General features: G+C 41.8%; 1 protein-coding gene across 1 annotated transcript in view; it reads right to left on the bottom strand.

The window, feature by feature from the left end:
• map1b (microtubule-associated protein 1B) overlaps nt 1-23,140 on the bottom strand; it is a 118,978-nt gene that overhangs the window by 6,958 nt on the left and 88,880 nt on the right. Inside the window, exons 4-6 of the mRNA XM_041185761.1 lie at nt 15,484-15,624; nt 9,024-14,997; nt 2,767-3,005 (exon numbers count right to left, since the gene is read on the bottom strand). Coding sequence (XP_041041695.1) covers nt 2,767-3,005; nt 9,024-14,997; nt 15,484-15,624 — 6,354 coding nt within the window. The remainder of the gene's footprint in view (nt 1-2,766; nt 3,006-9,023; nt 14,998-15,483; nt 15,625-23,140) is intronic.

The raw sequence follows: 23,140 nt of genomic DNA, 5'->3' as shown, positions 1-23,140 counted from the left end.
GATGTGGGCGTCGCTGGCTAGGCCAGCCTTTATTGCCCATCCCTAATTGCCTTTGAGAAGGTGGTAGTGAGCTGCCTTCTTGAACCGCTGCAGTCCATGTGATGTAGGTACACCCACAGTGCTGTTGGGGAGGGAGTTCCAGGGTTTTGACCCAGTGACAGTGAATGAATGGCAATATATTTCCAAGTCAGGATGGTGAGTGACTTGGAGGGGAACTTCCAGGTGGTGGTGTTCCCAAGTGTCTGCTGCCCTTGTCCTTCTAGATGGTAGCGGTCATGAGGTTGAAAGGTGCTGTCTAAGGAGACTTGGTGAGTTCCTGCAGTGTATCTTGTACACACTGTTGCCAATGTGCGTTGGTGATGGAGAAAGTGAATGTTTGTGGATGGGGTGCCAATCAAGCGGGCTGTTTTGTCCTGGACGGTGTCAAGCTTCTTGAGTATTGTTGGAGCTGCACTCATCCAGACAAGTGGAAAATATTCCACCACATTCCTGACTTGTGCCTTGTAGATGGTAGACAGGCTTTGGGTAGTGAGGTGGTGAGTTATTCTCCACAGAATTCCTAGCCTCTGACCTGCTCTTGTGGGCACAGTATATATATAGCTAGCCCAGTTCAGTTTCTGGTCAATGGTTACACCTAGGATGTTGATAGTGGGGGATTCAGCGATTATAGTACTTTTGAATATCAAGGGACAACGGTTAGATTCTCTGTTGTTGGAGATTTCTTTTGCCTGACACTTGTGTGGTGCAAATGTTACTTGCCACTTGTCAGCCCAAGCCTGGATATTGTCCAGATCTTGCTGCATTTGGACATGGACTGCTTCAGTATCTGAGGAGTTGTGAATGGTGCTGAACATTGTGCAATCATCAGCGAACATCCCCACTTCTGACTTATGATGGAAGGTAGGTCATCGATGAAGCAGCTGAAGATAGTTGGGCCTAGGATGGTTATTACACAATACTAGATCTAAATCAACTTTATCCATAGTTAGTTCCACACATATTGTTCTAGGTAGCTGTCGTGAAAGCATTCTATTAATTTATCTTACAGACACATGCCAATTTGATCTGTCCAGTCTATAATGATCACAATCATCACACTACCTTTGTTACAAGCACCGATTATTTAACATTTCACTTGCTGCATTGGCCATCTCCATAGCCTGATTCCATTAGTCCCATAGCTGTGGAGGACCTAAAGAACCACAGGCAGTCCCACCACGCCAAAGAACCCAGGTAAGTCTGGAGTTAGAGGCCACGTCAAGGCCTGCCAACACCACAGTGGCGATAAGAATGAGGGGTCTGGTTCAAGAGGCCAAGGGTGAGAGTTAAAAGGGGGCAGTAATCTTGCGTGAGTGGGTGGGGGGGGGGGGGTCTTCCAATAGCTCAGGGCAGGGGGCCTGCAAAGGAGATCCCTCTATGCCTTGCTCGACACCAACATGCGCAAGTAAAGCTGCCTGGCTTTCTGCAAGGTGTGGGCCTGGGCCGTTCCCTGCTGCGGGTAAAATACCTTAATAGACTCAAGGTTGGCTAGGCTCCCTCCCTTGCCCCTTGAAAATTTCACACAGGTCAGTGGTGGGTGTATAACTAGTGGGAAGGCCACCTACTGATTTTACATGCCCACCAGCCTCCAAACCCGCCAGCAGGACAGTGTAAGATCCAGCTCTATGTTACAATGTCGAAGAGGAAACCAAGGACAGGATTTTATGTCTTGCGAGCAGGCGCGTGCCCGACCCGATTGAACGTTAAATAGCACACAATGACGTCAAGCGAGTGTTCCGACGTCATTCTGCACTCGCACAATATTTTGGTCAGCAGGCGCACGCGAAAGAGGCCTATTGAGGTCCTTAATTAATTAATTGAAGCATATTTTTCGCTCTCTGTCCAACCTTACAGTTGGCGCCGACCAGGCGGTCTTTAGATTTTTTTATGAAACCTCATCCACGGGCAGGATGAGGTTTCTAGCATTAATGAAAACAAAATGTTTCGACATAATTTTTATAATGTTTATGGTCCTGTGAGTGAGTCCTATGGAAGTGACATTTGTTTTTCATTTTCAGGGTCGTGGACCTTTGCGCTCGTCCACCTCCCGCCCACACCCTGGCAATGCTGAGCTTCTCAGCGCGCCTTTCACACCGGCTGGCTGTTAACTGGCCAGCCAGTGTGAAATCGCAGTTGGGGGCCAATTGCGGGCAGCGTACCCTTTCACAGTTGCTCCCAGGCCCGCCCGCCACACCTGCCTGAAGACCCGAAAATCCTGCCCAAGATTCTTAAAGATAATGTTAGCAATGAAGTACAGGAGTTGTATTTGGGGATAAAGTGATGCTGAATATAACAAGAGATTAAGAGGGTTATATGTTACAAAAATTGAAAGATAAGATTTTATTGCTTCATTGAAGGATATGCAAAAAACCAAGCTGCAGCAATTCAGCCATTACACTGCAAGAAAACTTAATCGTATTTCATAGCAGTGCAGCCGGCAGTGAAGTTCATTGACATACTACTGTTTGTACTGATTATAATATCAGTATTCACTTCAACTTACCAGCAATAGCATTAATGGGAAAATAGAGTTATATGCTGAGCAAGTAAAAACTTAAAACATTATAAATATATTATTCAGCTGTTATTTGCAAACATATGATACAAAGAGACGATACAAACATACTCTGTTGGAAAATTGTAAAAACAGTAACAGAACACTAAAAGAACAAAAACACTAAAAAGAACACTAAAAAAAGCACTGAAAGAAAGAGTTAGTGACTTTACCTGCGTGTTACTACCCCACTGAGACTTGCCCTCCAGGAGAGCATCCAACACAGCCCTGCTTGGCTCCTCAGCTGCATGGTCATTTCCACTCACTACATAGTAGGAAGATCTCACTCGTTTGAAAAACTCTGCATCCACAGTCTTGGCACTGCAGTGATTTGGAATGTATACCAGGTCAAGGTACACAGGTGGCCCCGGGGGCACCAATGGCATTCCTGCTGCCTTACTGCCACTGGAAGCTTAAACAGAAAGGATTCAACATTTCACTATAATGGCAAAAATCAATTCCCTACAAAGAGAAAGTGAATTTCAAAGTTTTGTTGTAAACATACTAATTCAGCGACAAAACTTAAAACGCTTTTATCGTCAATGTCTCCATGCTGTTCCTGGAGGTACTAATTCATATTGGGTATTTTTCTGCAGGTGCTGGTAGCCCAACAGTACCTTGGTCAAGCAATTTGACAAGCCTAGAAAATGCACATTGGTTGGCTATTCAACCACTGAAGGCTTAAACCATCCTTACCTGATGTCTACACACAATGGTGTACAGCTTTGTCTTGGATGGTATCACATCACTATGCTAAGCCTCATTCAGTTCTATTGTGAGACACCACCCAAATCTTCCACCCCATACACTTTCCAGCAGGAAGCACGAGTTTGAGATTAGGAGTGGAAACTCTGCTTGATTTTCTTTTTGTCCTCCTTTGAAGCTATGGGTTTTGTGAGCTCCTGTAATCCTGGCTGAGATCAGTAAAGTCAGCATCAGCTGGTAACTGAACCTGAGACTTTGTTGGTTTTATAGTTGAGGTCCCAATTAGATAGCACCTTTACCCAATGAGGAGCAAAGTTCATTATTTGTCGTGGATTTTAATAGACATGGGGCATTTTTTGAACAGTTGACTTTAGCTTGAATTAAATCAAAATCCCATCTCTGCAATTGTTGCAATTAATACAGGGCTGGTAAATATGATTGTTCCAGACTAGAAGTGTCTGTGCAGATAGATCATAACAATTCACACTTCAAACACCTCTTCATTAATTATTTCCTAAAATGCATTACAATGTGCAGGTTTATTGAAAATCTTTGTTGTGAAACTTCCAGACAAATTTGACAAACACAAACACAAGCCTGTTGTGCATGTATAGGTTTTAAAACATGTTGCCAACAAAGTTACTGGAATTGTGAAGACAACAGGGATTTTGGTGAGCAATGGGGCAAATAGTGTATCTCCTTAACCAATAAGATTTAAGGATTGAAAAATAAAAAGAAGAATTGAGAAGGAGGGAGATCTAGAGTGGATGAATTCAATGCCAAATCAGGTTCAGAAAGAGAAATAAAGAAAGGGAATGAATAAAGAAAGGGTTAAGAGAGAGAGAAAAATGAGAAAAGATAAAGTAAGAAAACTTTAAATTTAAAACATTACATTTTTAAAATCTCAGCAAACAATTCACAACATGAAGGAGTGAGACTCCACAGTTATAATTGTTCACTTTCTGGGCAGGAGAGGTTGAATGGAATTCATTATCAATTATCACATCATTAAAAGGATACTTACAGTTGTAATTACTAGGTTTAACTTTCTCTGGCAAGTTTAATGGGCAATTAATGTGAAAAATGCAGCAACTTCATGAAACTCAGAGAGGTTAATGCAGGACGCTGTTTTCTTAAAGCTAATGGCAGAGCAGTGCAAATTGGTCCGAGACTTGTAGCGATTTGCAATTCATGGGGTATCCCTCCCTTGCTCCAAATTGCTGGCCAATTTAGACATTAATATTAAATGTAATCCAGATATTGGTATCCTATCAAACAAGTCTGGCCCAATGTTTCAGATGTGGACAAAAAATCAAAGTGACACTAACTGGTCTTTTCTCTCCCCACACTGACTTGCTATTCTCAGCATTTTCAGCTTTTGTTTTAGATATTACTTGTCATTTGTTTTCTACATTATTTTGCTTCATGTTTATTTCAGAAGCTACCTTTGGGGTGACAGACGCTTTGAACTGTGAAAATGTATATGTCCAGATGCATTTCAATTTAAAATTACACAACTACAAGGGAACTTAATAGCCAAAAAAGCCAAGGCGATTGAATGCTTAAGACCATTTATTTCTTGGTGCATTCATTTTAATTAAGAACTATCCAAATTCAAACAAAGCTGTAAGACAGGAAGAAAATGGTAAAAGATTGTTTCTAATGTTACTCTATGTCCTCCTCCTCCTATTCCAATATGTGTTAATGGAAAAGACCAACATAGAGAGAACATTTTGCTTATTAAGACCGATTATTGAAAGCCAATCAAGAGCAACTTGGTCAGAATTATGCAGCCAGGAGATGTGCAGAAGATAAAAAAAAGCGCAAGTCCCAGTTCAGAATGGAGTTACACAGGGCAAGATTTCAATGTATCCACAGCATTCAAAAGTAAATGGTACAGATGAGTTTTCAGCTCACTGAATGCAGCAGCCATTGCTGAGTAACTTTTGTTACACCTGGGTTGCTGGAAGAGAACAGCCCAAGAATCCAGACAGCAGATGAGCTAAGGTCTCGGAGAACAAACTTCCCAACATTAGATCTAGCACAAGAGCTTGAACAACCAGGGAGCTTGATAAAGGTGTAATAATTTGGTTGAACAGAGAGGCCTTGCAGGGATAGTCAACTTCTATTACAGTGAAGTGCTCTCAAGTTTAATGCCACAAGGTCTTTCCCAAGCACTGAAGGCATCACAGGATTCAGCTATCTTGCTGACTGCTGCTCTGTGAAGGTATCAACTAAAGACCTGTTATGCCATGCACCTACTTAACAGTTTAGAAGCAAGCAACAGCAAAGGCAGCTAAAGAGTTTGAAATAAGCTCAAAGCTTTACTACACAGGTATCATTTTCTGTGCACGTTTAGTAATTCATGTTTATTAACAATTCTATGGAATATCTAAACAGGAAAGGACAATGTTGCACACTGACAGTTGATCGACTGCCACCAGAAATTAAGTACATCAAAGCATGCTATCTGTGTGATATTTTCATTCTGATGCTCCCTAACAGTTGTCACACTGTAGGACAGAGTATACAGCAAGAAAGAAATAGGGTGTATAAGGAAGGTACCGCACTAATTATGGGTGACTTTAATCTACATGTGGATTGGGCGAATCAGACTGACAAAGGTAGCCTGGGAAATTAGTTCATAGGGATATATTCAGGACAATTTCTTACAGCAGTACTTTCTACAGCCAACCAGGGAGCAGGCTATTTTAGACCTGGTCATGAACAATGAGACAGGATTAATCAATAACCTCATATTAAAGAAACCTCTATGTGACAGCAATCATAACATGATAGAATTTCACATTCTGCTGGCGAAGCAGCTGGCAAAAGTGAACTGAGGATCTAGGATAAAACGTAGGACAGTAGAGATGCAGTGACAGACTTCTTTGGAGATATTTAGTAACTCTTAGCAAAGATTTATCCCAGTGAGAAGAAAGACTTTTTGAGAAGGATCATCTGTGGCGAAATAAGGGGCGAAATAAGAAAATTAAGGATAGTATCAAATTGAAAGGAACACTGTTCAAATCTGCAAAGATTAGTTGTAGGTCAAAAGATTGGTCAGTTGTTAAGAATCAGCATAGAATGACTAAAAACATAATAAAGATGGAGAAAGTAGAGTATGAAAGAAAGATAGCTGGTAATATATAAACAGGTGGTAAGAGTTTCCACAAGTATTTAAAAAGGAAAAGTGTAGGTTAGGCTAGTGTTGATCCTCTAGAAAGTGAAAGTCTTGGGAATTGATCATGGAAAACAAGGAAATGTCAGAGACATTGAACAGGTATTTTATGTCTTTTCACTGAAGAAGATTTGGAAAACTTCCCAAATATACTTGAAAATCAAGGAGTGAATGGGAGAAGGAACTTAAAAACAATCACTATCACCAGGGAAAAGGTTCTGGGAAAAATATTAGACCTAAAGCAGACAAGTCCCCAAGACCAGATTGCCTGCATCTAGGGTCTTAAAAAGAGTTGGCTGCAGAGATAATAAGAGTCATTGGTTATAATCTTCCAAAATTAATTAGATTCTGGAAGAGTCCCAGTGGATTTGAAAAATAGCTAATGTAATATCTTTATTCAAGAAAAGAGACAGCACACAGGAAACTACAGGCCAGATAACCTAACATCTGTCTTGGAAAATTGCTAGAATCCATTATTAAAAGGAGATTATAAAAGGTTACTTGGAAAATGTGATCAGGCAGAGTCAACAGGCTTTGTGAAAGGGAAATCATGTTTAACTAATTTATTAGAATTTTTTTGAGGAAGAAACAAGCAAGGTGGATAAAGGGGGACTTGTCAATGTGGTGTACCTGAGATTTCCAAAAGGCGTTTGATAAGGTACTATGTCAAAGATTACTACAAGGTAAGAGCACTTGGTACATGGGATAGCATATTAACATGGATAAAGGATTGGTTATCTAGCGGGAAGTAGACAGTATGGATGAATGGTTCTTTTTCAGGTTGGCAAGCTGTAACTAGTGGAGTGCCACAGGGATCAGTGCCGAGGTCTCAACTATTTACAATCTATAATCAATGATTTGGATGAAGGAACCGAATGTATAGTAGCTGATGATACTGATGACATAAAGATATGTGGAAAAGTAAGTTGTCAAGAGGAATGAAAGAGCCTACAAAGGGATATAGATAAGTTATGTGAGTGGGCAAAAATTTGGCAGATGGAGTATGATGTGAGAAAATGTGAACCTATCCACCTTGGAAGGAAGAATCGTAAAGCAGTATAATATTTAAATGGAGATTGCAGAACTCTGAAGTACAGAGGGATCTGGGTGTCCTGGTAGATGAATCACAAAACGTTACTTTGTAGGTACAGCAAGTGATTAGCAAAGCAAATGGAATGTTGGTATTTGTTGTAAGTGGAATGGGATATCAAAGTAGGGAAGTTTTATTGCAGCTGTACAGGGCCTTGGTGAGGCCATATCTGGAGTAGTGCGTGCAGCTTTGGGCTCCTTCCTTGAAAAGAAATAGCATTAGAAACAGTTCACAGAAGATTCACTCAACTCATTCCTGGGATGAAAGGCTTATCTTATGAAGAAAGGTTGAACAGCTTGGGCCATACCCATTGGAGTTTAGAAGAATGAGAGGTGATGTTATTGAAACAAAAGATCCTGAGAGAACTTGAAAGGGTGAATACCATTTCCTCTTGTGGGGGAGACTAGAACTAATTTTACTATTAAAATTCTCCCTTTTAAGACAGAAATGAAGAAATTTTTTTTCTCTCAGAGCGTTGTTAATATGTGGAATTCTCTTCCCCAGAGAGCATTGGAAACTGAGTAATAGAATATATTCAAGGCAGAGTTAGATTTTTGATAGACAAGGGAATGAATGGTTATGGGGACAGACAGGAAAGTGGAATGAAGACCACAACCAGTTCAGTCATGATCTTATTGAATGATGGAGCAGGCTCAAAGGGGCAAATAGCTTTCAGCCTTTGCCTGTTCCTTATGCTATGTTCTTATTCAATAATCTATTACATGACCAGGCAGATTTACAGTATTCTAAGCACTATTGATCATTGACCAGCCAGCTCAATAAAGAGATGTGCAGGTTCATGTCAGATGGCATTCATCTCACTGATGCTCGAAATAGTTCTGACATCCAACAATCTAATGAGTAACGTAGATCTAGCGAAATAAGAAGGAGGAAATTTATTTATTTCTGTGCTAATAAACTGCAGTTTTAGTTGGTCAAACTCGCAGAGTAGCTTTCAAAATAAGAGGAATATATGGCTCCTGGTCAATAGTTTTATTTCTGAGCAATACTATAGCAAAATACTATAGCAAAATAGCATAATACTATCGCAAAAGTGTATCAAAATCGAAGAATAATAAAGAGCACTATGAGTGAACAAGTACTTAGTCATTTAGTGCTTTCCTGCTTCTCCTTAACACTAACTTTTACAAAATTGAGGTGATGATACAAGGTGGGAGAATTTCTGTACAGTTTAAGGTGGGAGAGTTTCTATACCATTCTCCCAATTACCTACTATAACTTTGATGGATGATCAGCAGAAATCCTTGAAAATTGGCATAAATTCCTCCCGGGTTTCCACCAAGGTTATGGAGGGAGATCAAGAGAACGCTTTTAGAAATTCCAGGCAAATAAATGTATTTATTTTAAGAAAGCTTAATACTCAGCATGATATTCTGGTTTTAAATGGAATCATTCAAGACATCCAGTCACTATACAACGTCAAAGCATTTTACCTGGATTTTTAGTAGTATGTGTAGATTTTGAATTTGTGGTGTTAGTAGCATTTTTTGCTTCTTTGTCATCGCCTCGAGCACCCTTTACTTCTGGATTAGTGCTAGCTTTGGCTCCTTTGTCCATTGAATCCTTCTTCTTAGGAGAAGCTGTTTTTGCAGTTTTATCAGCTGTTTCCTTAGCAGATGCTAGTGTATTTGTTCTGGAAGGAGCACTGGAATGCTTTGGTTTGCTGTCAGCTTTTCTGGAAGGAGAGGAAGACTTTGTCTTTGCGGCCTGTTTTTTGGTCTTTGTTCTCTCTTTGACCTCTTTCTTCAATGGCTTGTCTGCCTTCGCCAAGCTCTGTTCAGTCGGCAATGCTTCAGGATCTACCATGCAAACATCTGGATGTGGTGGAGGAGGACTAGGGTCCTTTAACGAAACAGGTGGGGGATCTATTTGTCTGTGTACAAGTGTTCTGTCTGTAGGAAGAGTTTCTGACTCATCTTCAGAGTCTAAGGCAGCATCCGCAGTGATTGAAGGACATTCTTCTGTTCCAGGAGGAAAATCTGAATCCGTCTGTGATGGAGCTGACTCGCTGACTGATGTTCCTGGGGTATCATCACATTGCCGTGCCTGCTGCTTTCCACCAGATGGGGGTTGGGCTCCTCCAACTTGTGTCAGTGGTCGTTCAAGGTCTTCAGGGGCATCATCTTGCTCAAAAAATTCTAATGGGCTTGGATTGATGAAAGAAGGGGAAAGATCAGCTATATTAAGCCTGAATGAAGTAGGAGTTTTATAACATGTATTGGCAGCATGTTGAACCTCTGCTGGGTGCACTGTTCCAGATGCAAAATATCCATCTCCGAGCTCATCTATATCTTTGGCTTTATCTTGTTTGCTGCTGAATGCCTCCATTTCTTCCAAGTCAGACTGCATTGTTGGAATTTTGCTTTGAGAGAGGGCAGGCTCTTGTAATGGGTGTGATGCATAAACAGCAGATACTTGCTCCAAAGGAGATATCATTGATGATAGCACTGGAGACTTCTCCTGCAGAAGACCCAAGCTTGATGAATCTGATGTGTGCAGATGAGACACTTCTTTTGCATGTGAAAGAGGCTGTGAAAGATCAAACATCTGCAGTTCCTCCTGTTCTTGCAGTGGAGAGCTTCTCTGTGGTGAACGGGCAGGTGATACCCTTTCTGAAAGTAGTGGCACTTCAGAAGTAACTGGTTTTCCAGATAGTGCTGAAGTACAAACACCATATTCCTCTTGGAGTGGAGAGCTTGTTTGTGGTGTACGAGCAGATGAAGTTGATGGAGAAGCCTCTGTTGGTGGGGTTGAACCAAATTGCAAATTATCCCTTTCTTGACCATAGAATGATCTGTCAAGTGTAGGCAAAGTATGTTGGATAAACCCAGGCTCCTGCAGATCTGATGGACTATAATCTACTTCAGTGGGCCCATTTTCAGATATGTGCTGGAAACTGGCATTAAACGCAGGTTGTTCAGGAGATTGTCTGCTGAAGTCCAAAGCTAAAGACTGTTCAGGTGACTCCTGACTAAACTCCACAGACATTGTCGAATGCTCAGGTGACCTAACTTCCTGTACAGGAGTTCTGGATTTTGCAGTTTTTGGAGACACCTCAGGAGGAGAAATTGACATCGGCCTTGGACAATCTTCTTTAGAAGGTGAAACTTCAGCTTCTTGGAAAGCTGTAGGTGTTTGGACAACAGATACTGAAAGGGATTCATCTACTTCAGTTGAATGAGGAGACCCAACTTCCGCATGCAATGAGGGAGATACATCATCTGCTGTAGGTTCTGGAAAAGAACTTGTGGCAAGAGATGCTGTTGAAGCTGAAGCAACACCTTCTATATGGGAATAAGTGTCTTCTGCTACCACCTCATCGACAGGAGTAGCTGATTTGTCTGACGTGGTTCCTTCAGAAATAGACATTTTGCTGTCTTCTTTAACAGAACCGATCTGACTGAGATCTACCAGTGTTGGGGACAGTTCAGCTGCTGTTTTATGAGCTTCAAAGGGACCAAGTGATGGGAAGGTTGCAACAGCACTTTCTTCCACTTTGCATCCTTGGCTAAAACTATCTTTGGGAGTCAACAACTCAAAACCTGCAGCATGTTCTTTTTCAGGTGCTGCAGAACTGGATGAAAAATCATTAAATGGATAAAGGTGAGGTGAAGACAGTAGTTTAAGCTTATCACTTGAGAGTTCCATTGCACCTTCAAGGAATTGTACTGGGAATTCTTCTCCATCATTTGGAGAGCTATCAACAGGGGAACTGGAACCCAACATTGGTGGACTTCGCAGTGGAGACAAAACCTTTTCTACAGGTGATTCTGAATCAGGTACAGGCTCATCCATGGGGCTATATCTTGGACTGGTCTCGTCAACTTTCATATCATCAGTCTCAATAATAATTGGAGTTGGGAATTTTCCTGTTAATTCAGTTGCAACTTTACTATCTTCCTCATCTACTGGAGACTGATAAAATGGGGTGTGACCAGCACTAGGAGAACCAGACTGTGTGGGAGATGCCATCTCTAAGGTTTTTTCTTCGGGACTAGCACAATGATCATCTGGAATTTCATGGTCAGACGTTGTAAGATCTGTGGATGCTTTGATATCTGATGGAGTCAAATCAAAGTTGACATTCTGATCACTCAAAGGTGTCCTAGACAGTGGCGATGACCCAACTGGGCTCCTTACAGGGCTTAATTTGGCTTCAAGGTCTTTTAATTGATTATCCTGTTTCTCAATCTCTAGGTCCTCCTGTTTTTCAAATTCAGGTTTAAGAATGCCAGTCGATGGGCACTTAAAGCATTTGTCTTCTTCCATTGAAGATGAGGGAGATATTGTTGAGGCTGATGCTGGATAATCGTCACCTTGTGTTACTTCAGTTTTTGAAGTTTCTAACGAGAGCCCATTGTAAGTGTCAGGAACAGGAGAAAGCTTGGCTCCCTCATGACCCTGAGAAATAACAGTAGTTTCAAACTTTGTCATGCTTACAAACTCCTGAGTAGGAGATTCAGTTTCTTCATTGTTAGTCTCATCGCTCATAATGTCTCTAGGTGTGGACATTTCATCCATTGGGGTAGGTTCACTAGAAATTTCAATTGTAGATTGAGTAAAACCTGATGTAGCTGTAAATTCTTCTGGTGGCTCTTCATGGGTTTCTTCATCAGAAACTGTTATTTCACTTTCAAAATCAGTTGGTATTGTCTCATTACGAATTGACAATGTTTGATCAATAATTGAAGTATGAAGTGCAGAGAATTTATCCAAAGTTGCACCAGGGGATGGAACTTTTACTTCATGTATCTCAGCAGTTTTAGCGTCACCTATATCCTTCTCTTCACAAATTTCAGCTTCTTTGCTAAGATCTACTCTACTCGCTTCATCTTCTGCCTCTTCTTCAGCTTCAGCCTTTTCAAGCAAGTCTTCACGTTCTTTACGATCATCTCCAGCTTCAGATTCTTCCGTCTCTTCTTTTTCTACTATCTCTTCGTCCTCAACTGGTTCTTCAGTTTCAATTAATTCTTCTGCTTCAATGTCTTCAGTCTCAGCCTTTCCCCCAGTTAAGACATGTTCAGTTTTGCTTGGAGGCATCTTTTCCACTATATCTTCTGCTAGCTCCTCAACATCTTCAGTCTCTGCCTTTTCTTCATAGTCACCAGGTTCAGAGGATTCTTCAAAAGCAGCACCTTCATCCTCAAATCTTTCTAATGTAACCTTATTTCCAGTTTCAATGTATTCTTGAGGAGACTGTTCAAATTCACCTTCTGCTTCAGTGGTTGTTATTCCTTCATCAGGAGATTCATCTGTCTCTAAAGAATCCCCACGAATTATAAACCCTCTTTTTTTCACTAGTGTAGCTTCTTGCACTTCATTATTTCTTGAATTTTCTGTTGGGACAATAGGTCCTTGAATTTCTCTTTTCTCTTCTTCATTAAGTTCTTCAAAGTCCTTAGTTAAATCTTCTGGTGAAGACATTAATGATCGTTCAATTTCATGTTCATCTGTAGCCACTGCAACTACTGCTGCTGCTGCTGCTGCTGTTACTGTTGCTGCTGCTGCCCCCGCCATGGCAACATGTTCAATTTTGGTTTCTTTCTTGCCTGGTTTTGGCTTTCCTTTTTCTTTTGGTTTACTTGTAGTGTCTTCCTTCTTTATTGGTTCACTTTTCCTTTCCACTTTGGGTTTTATTGGTAACTTTTTGGCCTCGGGTGTAGTCATAGATTTTTTAACTTCCTTAACAGGCTTCTTCAGGTCTTTTTTGACATCATTGTCATTTTTTTTGATTTCTTTCTTTTCTTCCTTTTTCACTTCTTTCAATGGTGTTTCTTTTTTCTTCACTTCTTTTTTAATATCTTTCTTTGCTTCTTTCTTCACTTCCTCTTTTTTAGGTTTCTCTTCCTTTTTAATCTTTTCTTTTTTAATAACAGCTTTGTCTTCCTTTGTCTCTGGTTTCACACTCTCTTTTTTCACTTCCTTTTCTTCTTTCTTCTTGTCTTCTGGCTTCTTTGCTTTCACCTCTTTCTTCACAATTCTTTCCCTTACAGGTTTTGGTTTGTTTTCAGCTTTTAGCTTGTCATCGCTCTGTGTTTTTTCTTCAAGTTCCTGTTTAGCTGTTTCCTCTTTTGCTTTTGTTTCCTTTTCTTCAGGCTTTGATTGTGACTCTGTTCTGGGTTTTTCCTTTTTAACTGCAGGTTTTTCCTTTTTCTCTACCTTTTGAAGCTTTTCTTTAATAGCCTCTTGTTGGTTAACTGCAGTAGGTTTCACCACATCTGGTGTTTCTTCCTTGGCATCCTTCTTAACTCCTTTAGCAGCGGTTGGTTTAGAATTAGATTTAAGACTCTCCTTGCTGTCACTCCGTTGTTTCATCTTGACCTGTTTAACAGTTGGGACAGCCAAACCAGCTGTTAGCTCTTTTTGAGTTACCACTGGATGTTTCAGGAAGTCTAAGTCTTTGAGTTTTTCTAATCCATCCAGGATATTGTACTGTGGAGCATTTCCTGGGAACAGGGCACGTACTATTTTTTCAGTTGGGTTAGCTGGATGCCATACAATCAGTGAGGATATTGAAGTCAAGTATGGGAATGAAATTTCTGCATCTTTGCCATTTGGTAACACTAGTCCAGTTTTAGCTTTGTTATTGCTGGACCAATGTTGCATGAAAAATTGTAGCTCTTTGCTTCCTTTCACTGGATTTAAAATGTACATTTCTAGTCTTCCCACACCCATTTTCTGGAACAGTATTACTGGATCAATAACATTTCCTACAGTCCTGTACAGGGGTTCTGGTTTTATAGACAATTTGTTTAAGTACTGGAGAGTAAGGCAGGTTTCCTCAGTATTTCTCCTGACCCTGAAATTAGGCTGCAAGTTTGTCATATTTTCTGGGACATTAAGAAATACAACCCCCAGCTCAGGTGAGATTAGATTTTTCAGCCAGTCACTGTTAGCAGTGGACCCTTGTGACTGCTCCTCTTCTAGTTCTGCTATTTTACGTTGCAACAAACTATTGACTCCAGGGAGATTATCAGCTCCATTGTGGGTGAGTAGAATGGAGTCAACTCTGTCCAAGTGTCGAACCAGTTTCCAGAAGCATGACTTACGATCTGAACCCCCATTTATAAGCATGTTAAATCCATTCACAGCAAACAAAGCCGAGTCCCCTCTCCCACCAGGGAAAATGTAGCAGCAAGGTTTTGACAGTTTCAGGAAGCCGCCTGAGGCTGGGGGCTCCAATACGTCAAAGGATGATGGTACCTCAACCGATTCTGAGAGATATTCAGTGAATTCTGAAAGTCCTTCCATTTCTGGTAGAATGGAGACTGAGTTCAGTTTTATATTGATGAAGTCCTGCAGGTTATGCTTTTCCAGGTTTGTGTTTTTCCAATCGCCTTCCTCAAGGCAGAATAATGTGAGGCTGGCTTTATTGGCTGGATGTGTGGTGCTTAGTAGTTCTCCAATCTGACAGCAGAATAAAAGATAATACTTAATTAGTAATTAGTTTTGAAAGACTGAGTTGCCTTTTATAAATAGATTGCACCACATTCAATTCCTGCCAAATAAATTATAATTCCTTATCAGGAATGCTTGCAGCAGAAAGAAACAGTGCAGCATCCTTCCATTTGTTCTTTCCATTACCAAAATGGATGTAAATATTTTGAATTGCTAATTTTAATGTTGGTGTAGTTAGATTATAACGATACCAGAACTCGTAACTTGTTTGTGTGTGTGCACTTTCACTTTTCTCTTAGTTGCAATTCCATTCAGTAAATCCCCATCCATTTACAAAGATGTAAGAACTGCATTTATTCCGTTCATGTTTGCACATGTATTTTGAGGTCATTTTCTTGCTACCTCTTGTGGACCAGATATCCAGGGATTCAAAGCAATCTGGTCAAAACAATGTTTTACTAACAATACCAGAGTGCAAAGCATTTGTTTACTTACCTCCTGATCTGTAAAAATTTCAATAAAGTTCTGAAATGAGAATGAACCAGATTGCAGAATCAGTTCCCCTGTATTTTCACAGCACTGTCCAGTTAGCACCAGCAACTTGTGTCGAGCAGCATCAGTAATCAAGAGGCGTACCTAGGAAAAGAATATGTGGCTTAGAAATGTACAGCCAATAGCTACAAAGGTATATTTTACAAACTTGCACTCCCAGATGAAGCTTCCATTGACTGTTGACCTCCCTTTAGGATTTACCTAATGTGTTCTCCCAGTCCATGGAAGTCTGTGATGGGAGCATGGGTAAATTTTACAGATTTGCAGTCCCCACATTGAACATTGCGGCTGGAACAGATGCTGAAGGTCATCATGAAGCTCATTCTGATATAATGATATAATAAATGGCACAACATGTCACCATTATTGGAGTGGCCACGGCTGAGGCCCAGGGCTGAACTATCAAAGATGACGGTATGCTTATACCTAATTCTCTTTCTCATATCATAGTTCCCTCATCTCCCAATGTCTTCTGATTTACAAGCTGCAGATGATGTAAGCAGGCACATCCAGCATTCCCCCCTCACCTACAACAGCCCTATCATCATGTTCTTCTTCTTTCAGGTACTTAAGAAGTGTAACCTGGGAGTGGTGGAACAGCAAGAAGGCAGTGATGATGGAGAAACACAGTCACTAAATCTTACACTTGTAATCAACGGCTCAGATACTGACACTGTGCATCAATTTAGGAGCAGAGTCTGCATGTGATGAGTTATTGGGCATGAGTGACCTGCAGCAGGGCAAGGGGCACAGGTGTCAGCATGCCGTAGGGCGAAGTCACACATGAGATCTACCGCTGAGGACTCAAATGAGCATTTCAGTGTGGCAGGATATAGAAGGTGGCTGATGGGTATATACAACCAAATGTTTGGCGCATTGGCAGGCCTGCCAGAAAGCTTGTGTGTAATATCAAGGAGCATGGGGGAGTCTGGCACCAACTTTGCAAAGAGCTTTGCAGAGAGCTTGGAGCCCACCCTATCTAGTATGGAATTGGTTGCCAACTCAACCAGCACATTTGTGGTCCCAACCATGATGCATCATGTGGTGACTAATGCCTCAGCTTCCAATGTAACACAAGCAGCAGCCACACATCCTAGAGCTACAGTGGAAGCTCAGACTTCAGCCCTGCAAGCTCATACTGCTGCCATCATAGCTGCAGATACCACTATTCAAAGGGCCTTGCAGAGCATCACAATAGCCCAGCAATCTGCCCTCCAGCAGATTACTAGAATTGTTGAGGCACAACCCCGGGGGAGTGCTAGTGGCTCCGGGGAGCACACACCTGCTGTCACTCTCATAATGACAGTATTCGTCCTGCCAATACTGCCACTTCAGAGTCTATCAGTACCCTTGCTGTTGCCAGGAGAGCAGAATACTCTCATCTATGCCAAGATTGTACGATCTGAAGCCAAGCCTCCTCTGCGCTACTCAAGGTCGTCCTGCAAGGCCATATGCACTGAAAGTCAGCAACAGCCACTGGACTAGCACTATCAAATGGAGAAAAGGCACTAAGGGAATGCACAATGATGACTAGTTGACATTTGAAAGTAATAAGGCAGGATTTAATTTATAAATTTGGTTTGGAATGTTTATTTTTTATTGGCTTTTATTGTTGTATTGTGGCCAAGTGTACAATGTATTAGTGACAGAGGGAAAGTAAGGTGTGGGATGTTAGCACATAAGAACATAGCAAACAGGAGGAGGAGACCATATGGCTCTTTGATCCTGCTCCACCATTCAGTTAGCACAGGGCTGATCACTTACTTCATCTCCTTCATGGTGTCCCCATATTCCTTGGTTCCTTAGTATCCAAAAATCTATCAATCTCTATCCTGAATATACTGAATGACTGAGCATCCACAGCTCTCTGGAGTAAAAAATTTCAAAGATTCACCTCAGTCCTAAATGGCCAAACTCTTATTCTGAGACTGTGACCCTTAATTCTAGACGCCCTGCTGGCTGAAACATCCTCTCAGTATCTATCCTGTCAAGTCGATTAAGAATTTTATGGGGGAATTTTACAGACCCCCCCCATCCACCATATTTGCAGGGATATAGAATGACTGGCTAGCCCACCACCTTCCTGCCCACCTCTGGGTTGTCCACCAAAATATAGTGGGCGGGTAAGACGTCAGCCTTAGGCCTATTGAGGTCCTTAACTGGCCAATAAATGGCCAGTTAAGAGCCATATTCCACTCCCGCATAAATAATACATGCAGAGGGAGAAGGCAGAATGAAGGAGGCCAGCCCACTACCTCACCATCTCAGGTGAAAAGACAGCAAGGAAGTGAGGACATTAAATTCCTTTACAAAAACAAAAATACCTGGAAAAACTCAGCAGGTCTGACAGCATCTGCGGAGAGGAACACAGTTAACATTTTGAGTCCATATGACTCTTCAACATTTAATTCCTTTGTTGGCCTCAATTTCAATTCTTGAAGGGGAAACACAAGGCCAGGAAAGTTGGGGTGGGAGGGGGGCGGAAATGCCTCCATCGCTGACTCCTTTTCCAGATCAGGCATACCCCCACAAGACCTGTCCCCTTCCACTACTGTCAGGTGCTCCATCCTCACCAGACCTTGGAATTACAACCATTCACCCCACTCCATTCCACTGGGCCTCCTCTTCCCTCCTCACCACGAAGCCCTGGACTTATCTGCTCCTGAGGGTTCTGGCACTTCAACTAGTGGAACTGCTTGTTGTCCCTGCAGTGGTCACTCTCGGTGGCGCTGCTAGGGCTACAGAATTGCCAGCAGCTCTCTGAGGCAGGTCTTCCTCCCAAGTGAGGGCGTGTGTCCCGTCTCCAAAATGGCTAAGAGGCACCTGTGACTAGCGGGGTGTGATGCCCACCGACTCTTCAGGTGGCAGGGCAGGATGCCCTGCCCCTAGAGAAGAGGATAAAGACCAACACCATAGATGGTTCTCCACGCGTAATCTCAACAAAGCCCTAGACAATTGTCTGAAGATTTCTTTACTTTTACAGTCCAACCCCATTGTAATGTTTATTTATTTTTTATTCATTCATGGTATGTGGGCTTCACTGGCTGGGCCAGCATTTATTGACCATCTCTAGTTGCCCTTGAGAAGGTGGTGGTGAGCTGCCTTCTTGAACCGCTGCAGTCTATGTGGTGTGAGTACATCCACAATGCTGTTATGGAGGCTATCATATCATTTGCTTTCCTAATTGTTTGTTGTGCCTGCATGTTAACTTTGTGATGTGTGTGCAAGGGCACCCTGATCCCTTGGAATACCATTAGTTCCCAGTCTATTGCTATTCACAAAATATTCTTTTTTTATTTTTCCTACCAAGTGAATAAGTTCACACTTTGCCACATTATATTCCAGCTGCCTTGTTGTTTATCATTTGCCCAACAGAATCACAGAATTGTTACAGCGGAGAAGGAGGCCATTCGGCCCATCACGTCTGCACCCACTCTCTGAGCATTTTAACTTAGTGCCAATCTCCTGCCTTTTCCGTGTAACCCTGTACATTGTTTCTATTTAAATAATCATCAAATGCCCTCTTGGATGCCTCAATCGAACCTGCCTCCACCACACTTCCGGGTAGTGCATTCCAAACGCTAACTACTCACTGTGTGAAAAAGTTTTTGCTCACCTCGCATTTGCTTCTTTTGCAGAACACTTTAAAACTGTGTCCTCTGGTTCTCGATCCGTTTACGAGCAGGAACAGTTTCTCCCTATCTACTCTGTCCAGGCTGCTCATGATTTTGAAAACTTCTATCAAGTCTCCTCTTAGCCTTCTCCTCTCCAAGGAAAACAGTCCCAACTTCTCCAATCTTGCCTCATAACTGAAGTGTCTCATCCCTTGAAACATTCTTGTAAAAGACTTGCCAATATCTTTCTGGAGTCTCTTTGCAACCTCCTCGCAGCTTACTTTTCCACCAAACTTTGTATCATCAACAAACTTGGATACATTACACTCAGTTCCCTCATTTAAATCATTGTTATCTATCAGTAAGCAAATCCTCAAACATGTTAATATATTCCCTTCCATCCCATGAGTCCTAATTTTCAGTTATAACCTCTTGTAGGGCACATTGTTGAATGCTTTCAAAAAAACATTCACCGACACCTCCCCATCCATTCTACTGGTTATATCCTCAGAAAACTCTGGTAGATTTATCAATCATGACTTTAATTTCATAGATTTGGCTAACCATATTATGATTTTTAAATGTTCTGTCACCAGGTACCTAATAATAGATTCTAGTATTTTCCCTATTGATGTCAGGTAATTGGCCTACAGTTCCTATTGTCTACCTCCCTTCTTTCCAAGAAAGCACTATTGATGAAATTGAAGGGATGGGATTCCCTCTGAGTTCTCACCTGCCTCGGCCACACTTTTGAACTCGGGTGGTCCCAAACCCCAACTTTAAAGTCCGGTGGCTTCCAGACCTCTGTCCCCAACCCCAGCCTCTCCCTCAAGATGCTGATTGCACCCTTGCACTATCCACCCCCCTGCCCCCCACTCCCCCCTCACCCCAACACCCCAGGCCTTCCCTACCCTTCCTGCAATAGGATCCCTTGAACTTACCTGGGCCTCTGGTTCTCAGACTTAGTCTCTGATATCTTCTTGAACTTCCTCTTCTGTCCACTGCAGCGCTATTGCTGCAGGGACTGGAGAGCTGCTGCCAATTTGATTGACTAGCAGCTCTCTAAGGCAGGACTTCTTCCCGAGTGAGGGGCGGAAGTCCTACCTGCAGCCAATTAACACTCATTGGAGCATAAATTGGTTACGGGGCAGTCTAAATCAGCGGGGATGTGTTTCCTCACCAACTCTTCTGATAGTGGGAAACAAGACCCCACCATCTGAAAAATTCAGGCCCTAGGGAATTCTGGAAGATCAAAACCAATGCATCCAATATCTCTATACTACCTCTTAAAACTCTAGGGTGCAGATCATCAGATCCAAGGGATTTGTTGACTTTTAAAGCTATCAATTTCTCCAGTACTATTTCTTTACAGCTACTAATTTATTTAAGTTCCTCATTCTCTTTGGAACTTGGTTTCCCATTATTTCTGGAACTTTTTTATGCCTACCATGAAGACAGGTACAAAGAGTTAATTTAATATCCCCACCATCTCCTTATTTTCCATCATACTTTATCTTGTGTTTGCCTCAACTGGGTCCACGTTTACTTTCACTAATGTCTTTTCATACAAACTTTTACAATCGGTTTTTTATGTAACTTACAAGGTTACTCTCATATCCTCTGTTATTTTCTTGGTCATCCTGTGCTGAATTCTAAAATCCTCCTGTTCTTCATTTTGCTAAAAGGTGCCACTTCAAGATACGATAAGAGCATATGGTGTATGGGATAACGCATTAGCATAGATAAACGACTGGTTAGCTCATGGGAAGCAGAGAGAAGGGATAAATGGGTCATTTTCAGATTGGCAAGCTGTAACAAGTAGGGTGCCATAGGGATCAGTGCTGGGGCCTCAACTAAATACAACTTATATCAACCACTTGGATGAAGGGACCAAATAATGGTAACTAAATTTGCTGATGACACCAAGATAGGTAGAAAAGTAAGTTGTCAAGAGTTTATAAAGGGATCTGGATAGGTTAAGTGAATAGGCAAAAATTTGGCAGATGGAGTATATTATGGGAAAATGTGAACTTATCCACTTTGGCAGAAAAAATAGAATAGCAATGTACTATTTAGGAGAGAAAGATTGCAGAACTCTGAAGTGCAGAGGGATCTCAGTGTCCTGGTACATGAATCACAAAAGGTTCGTATGCAGGTACAGCAAATGATTAGGAAGGCAAATGGAATGTTGGCATATTGCAAGGGGAATGGGATATACAAGTAGGGAAATTTTACTGCAGCTGTGCAGGGCCTTGGTGAGACCACATCTGGAACACGGTGTACAGTTTTGGTCTCCTTATTTGAAAAAGGATATGGTTGCATTAGAAACAGTTCACAGATGGTTCACTCAACTTATTCCTGGGTTGCAGGGCATCTATTATGAAGGAAGATTGAACAGGTTGGACCTATACCCATTGGAGTTTAGAAGAATGAAGGGTAATCTTATTAAAACATATAAGATCCTGAGGGGGCTTGATAGGGTACAGGAAGGATGTTTCCACGTGTGGGAGAAACTAGGGGACACAGTTTTGCTATAAAAGGTCTCCTTTTTAAGAAGGCGATGAGGATGAATTTTTCACCTTAGGGGGTCATTAGCATTTGGAAAGCAGTGGAGGCTGGGTCATTGAATTTATTCACGGCTGAGTTACCGATAGATTTTTGATCAACAAGGTTTATGGGAACAGGCAGGAAAATGAAGTTGAGGCCACAACCAGATCAGCTATGATTTTATTGACAGCAGAGCAAGCTATGTTCAGGCTTTCTGTTCTTATTGGCAACATTATAAGTCCCTCTTTTTAATCTGATACTATCTTTAACTTCTTGTTAACCACAGTTGCTGCAGGGAATGAATATTTGGGCAAAATTGAGTCAATCTCTTAAAATTTTTGCCATTGCTAATGTACCATCATATTTTTTAAAGTAGTTTTCCACCTCCCAACCTTAGCCAACTCGTTCATCATACCTTAGTTTGTTCAGACTTCTTTATTCAGATTTAAGACCCGAGATTTGGGCTTAGCTAAAGCACTTTCAAACTCAATATAAAATTCTAAAATATTATGGTTCCTCTTCCTTAGAGGCAGGCCCCTTTATTACAAGGTTATCAATGAACCCTTTTTCACTACACAACACTGCACTAAAATAGCCTCTTGTGAATGGGAACTTGGGGTTGTTATTGTTGGTATTGTAGTTGGATGAGTTGCCTCGCCAGAAAAAGGCTGTTAAAATTGCCTTCTCCCTTCTGCTTCCTCCTCCTCCTCTCCCTCCTACTTGCCATATAGCTGATGGCAGGGACTGTGTCCTAATGATGGCGTAGTTGTGCATCATCTTGCTCTGCCCAAGTATTACAGGGCTTCCTCACAGAGATCCAGGCAGAGGAAATGTTGTTTTCGCACACCAGTGATCTGCTCCATTGCATTTCCTGTGGCAGTATGGCTCTCATTGTACGCATAGATTGCGTAGCAGCATCATAAGCTATGTCATGAGTGGACAGCCCTTATCATTCAGTGCCACTGTCAGGCCGCAATTTTATGGCCCCGTTGCAATGGCGATGGGGCTGTAAAATGCGGCAAGCCATTCTAAACTCCACTGACTTCGGTGGGACTGTAAAATCCTACTGGCGTAAAATTACTTCCTATGTTTTGTCATTGTGGCTCAAATGGAGATGACGCAGCAGACTGCCACAGGATGAAGACATCATGACTGCTGCCAGGACACTGGTTTTTTGACCTGCATGATTCACTGCACATGGTCGCACACCAGCTGGGCATTGAAGGAGTGGAATTCTTTCCAGTTGCATTACATTCCACTGTTGGCATACAGTGCCTGATGAGATGATTACATGAGAAACAGGAGCAGGAATAGGCCATAACAATCCTATGAGCCTACTCCGCCATTCAATACAATCATGGCCGAGCTTCAACCTCAACTCCACTTTCCCTCTCCCTCTCCATATTCCTTGATTTTTTTAGTGCCGAAAAATCTATTGA

The sequence above is a fragment of the Carcharodon carcharias genome, chromosome 4, assembly GCF_017639515.1.
Source record: "Carcharodon carcharias isolate sCarCar2 chromosome 4, sCarCar2.pri, whole genome shotgun sequence".
In the NCBI taxonomy this organism is placed as follows: domain Eukaryota; kingdom Metazoa; phylum Chordata; class Chondrichthyes; order Lamniformes; family Lamnidae; genus Carcharodon; species Carcharodon carcharias.
Note: the sequence above shows the minus strand (reverse complement) of the source record. Positions and strands in the feature narration are given on the sequence as shown.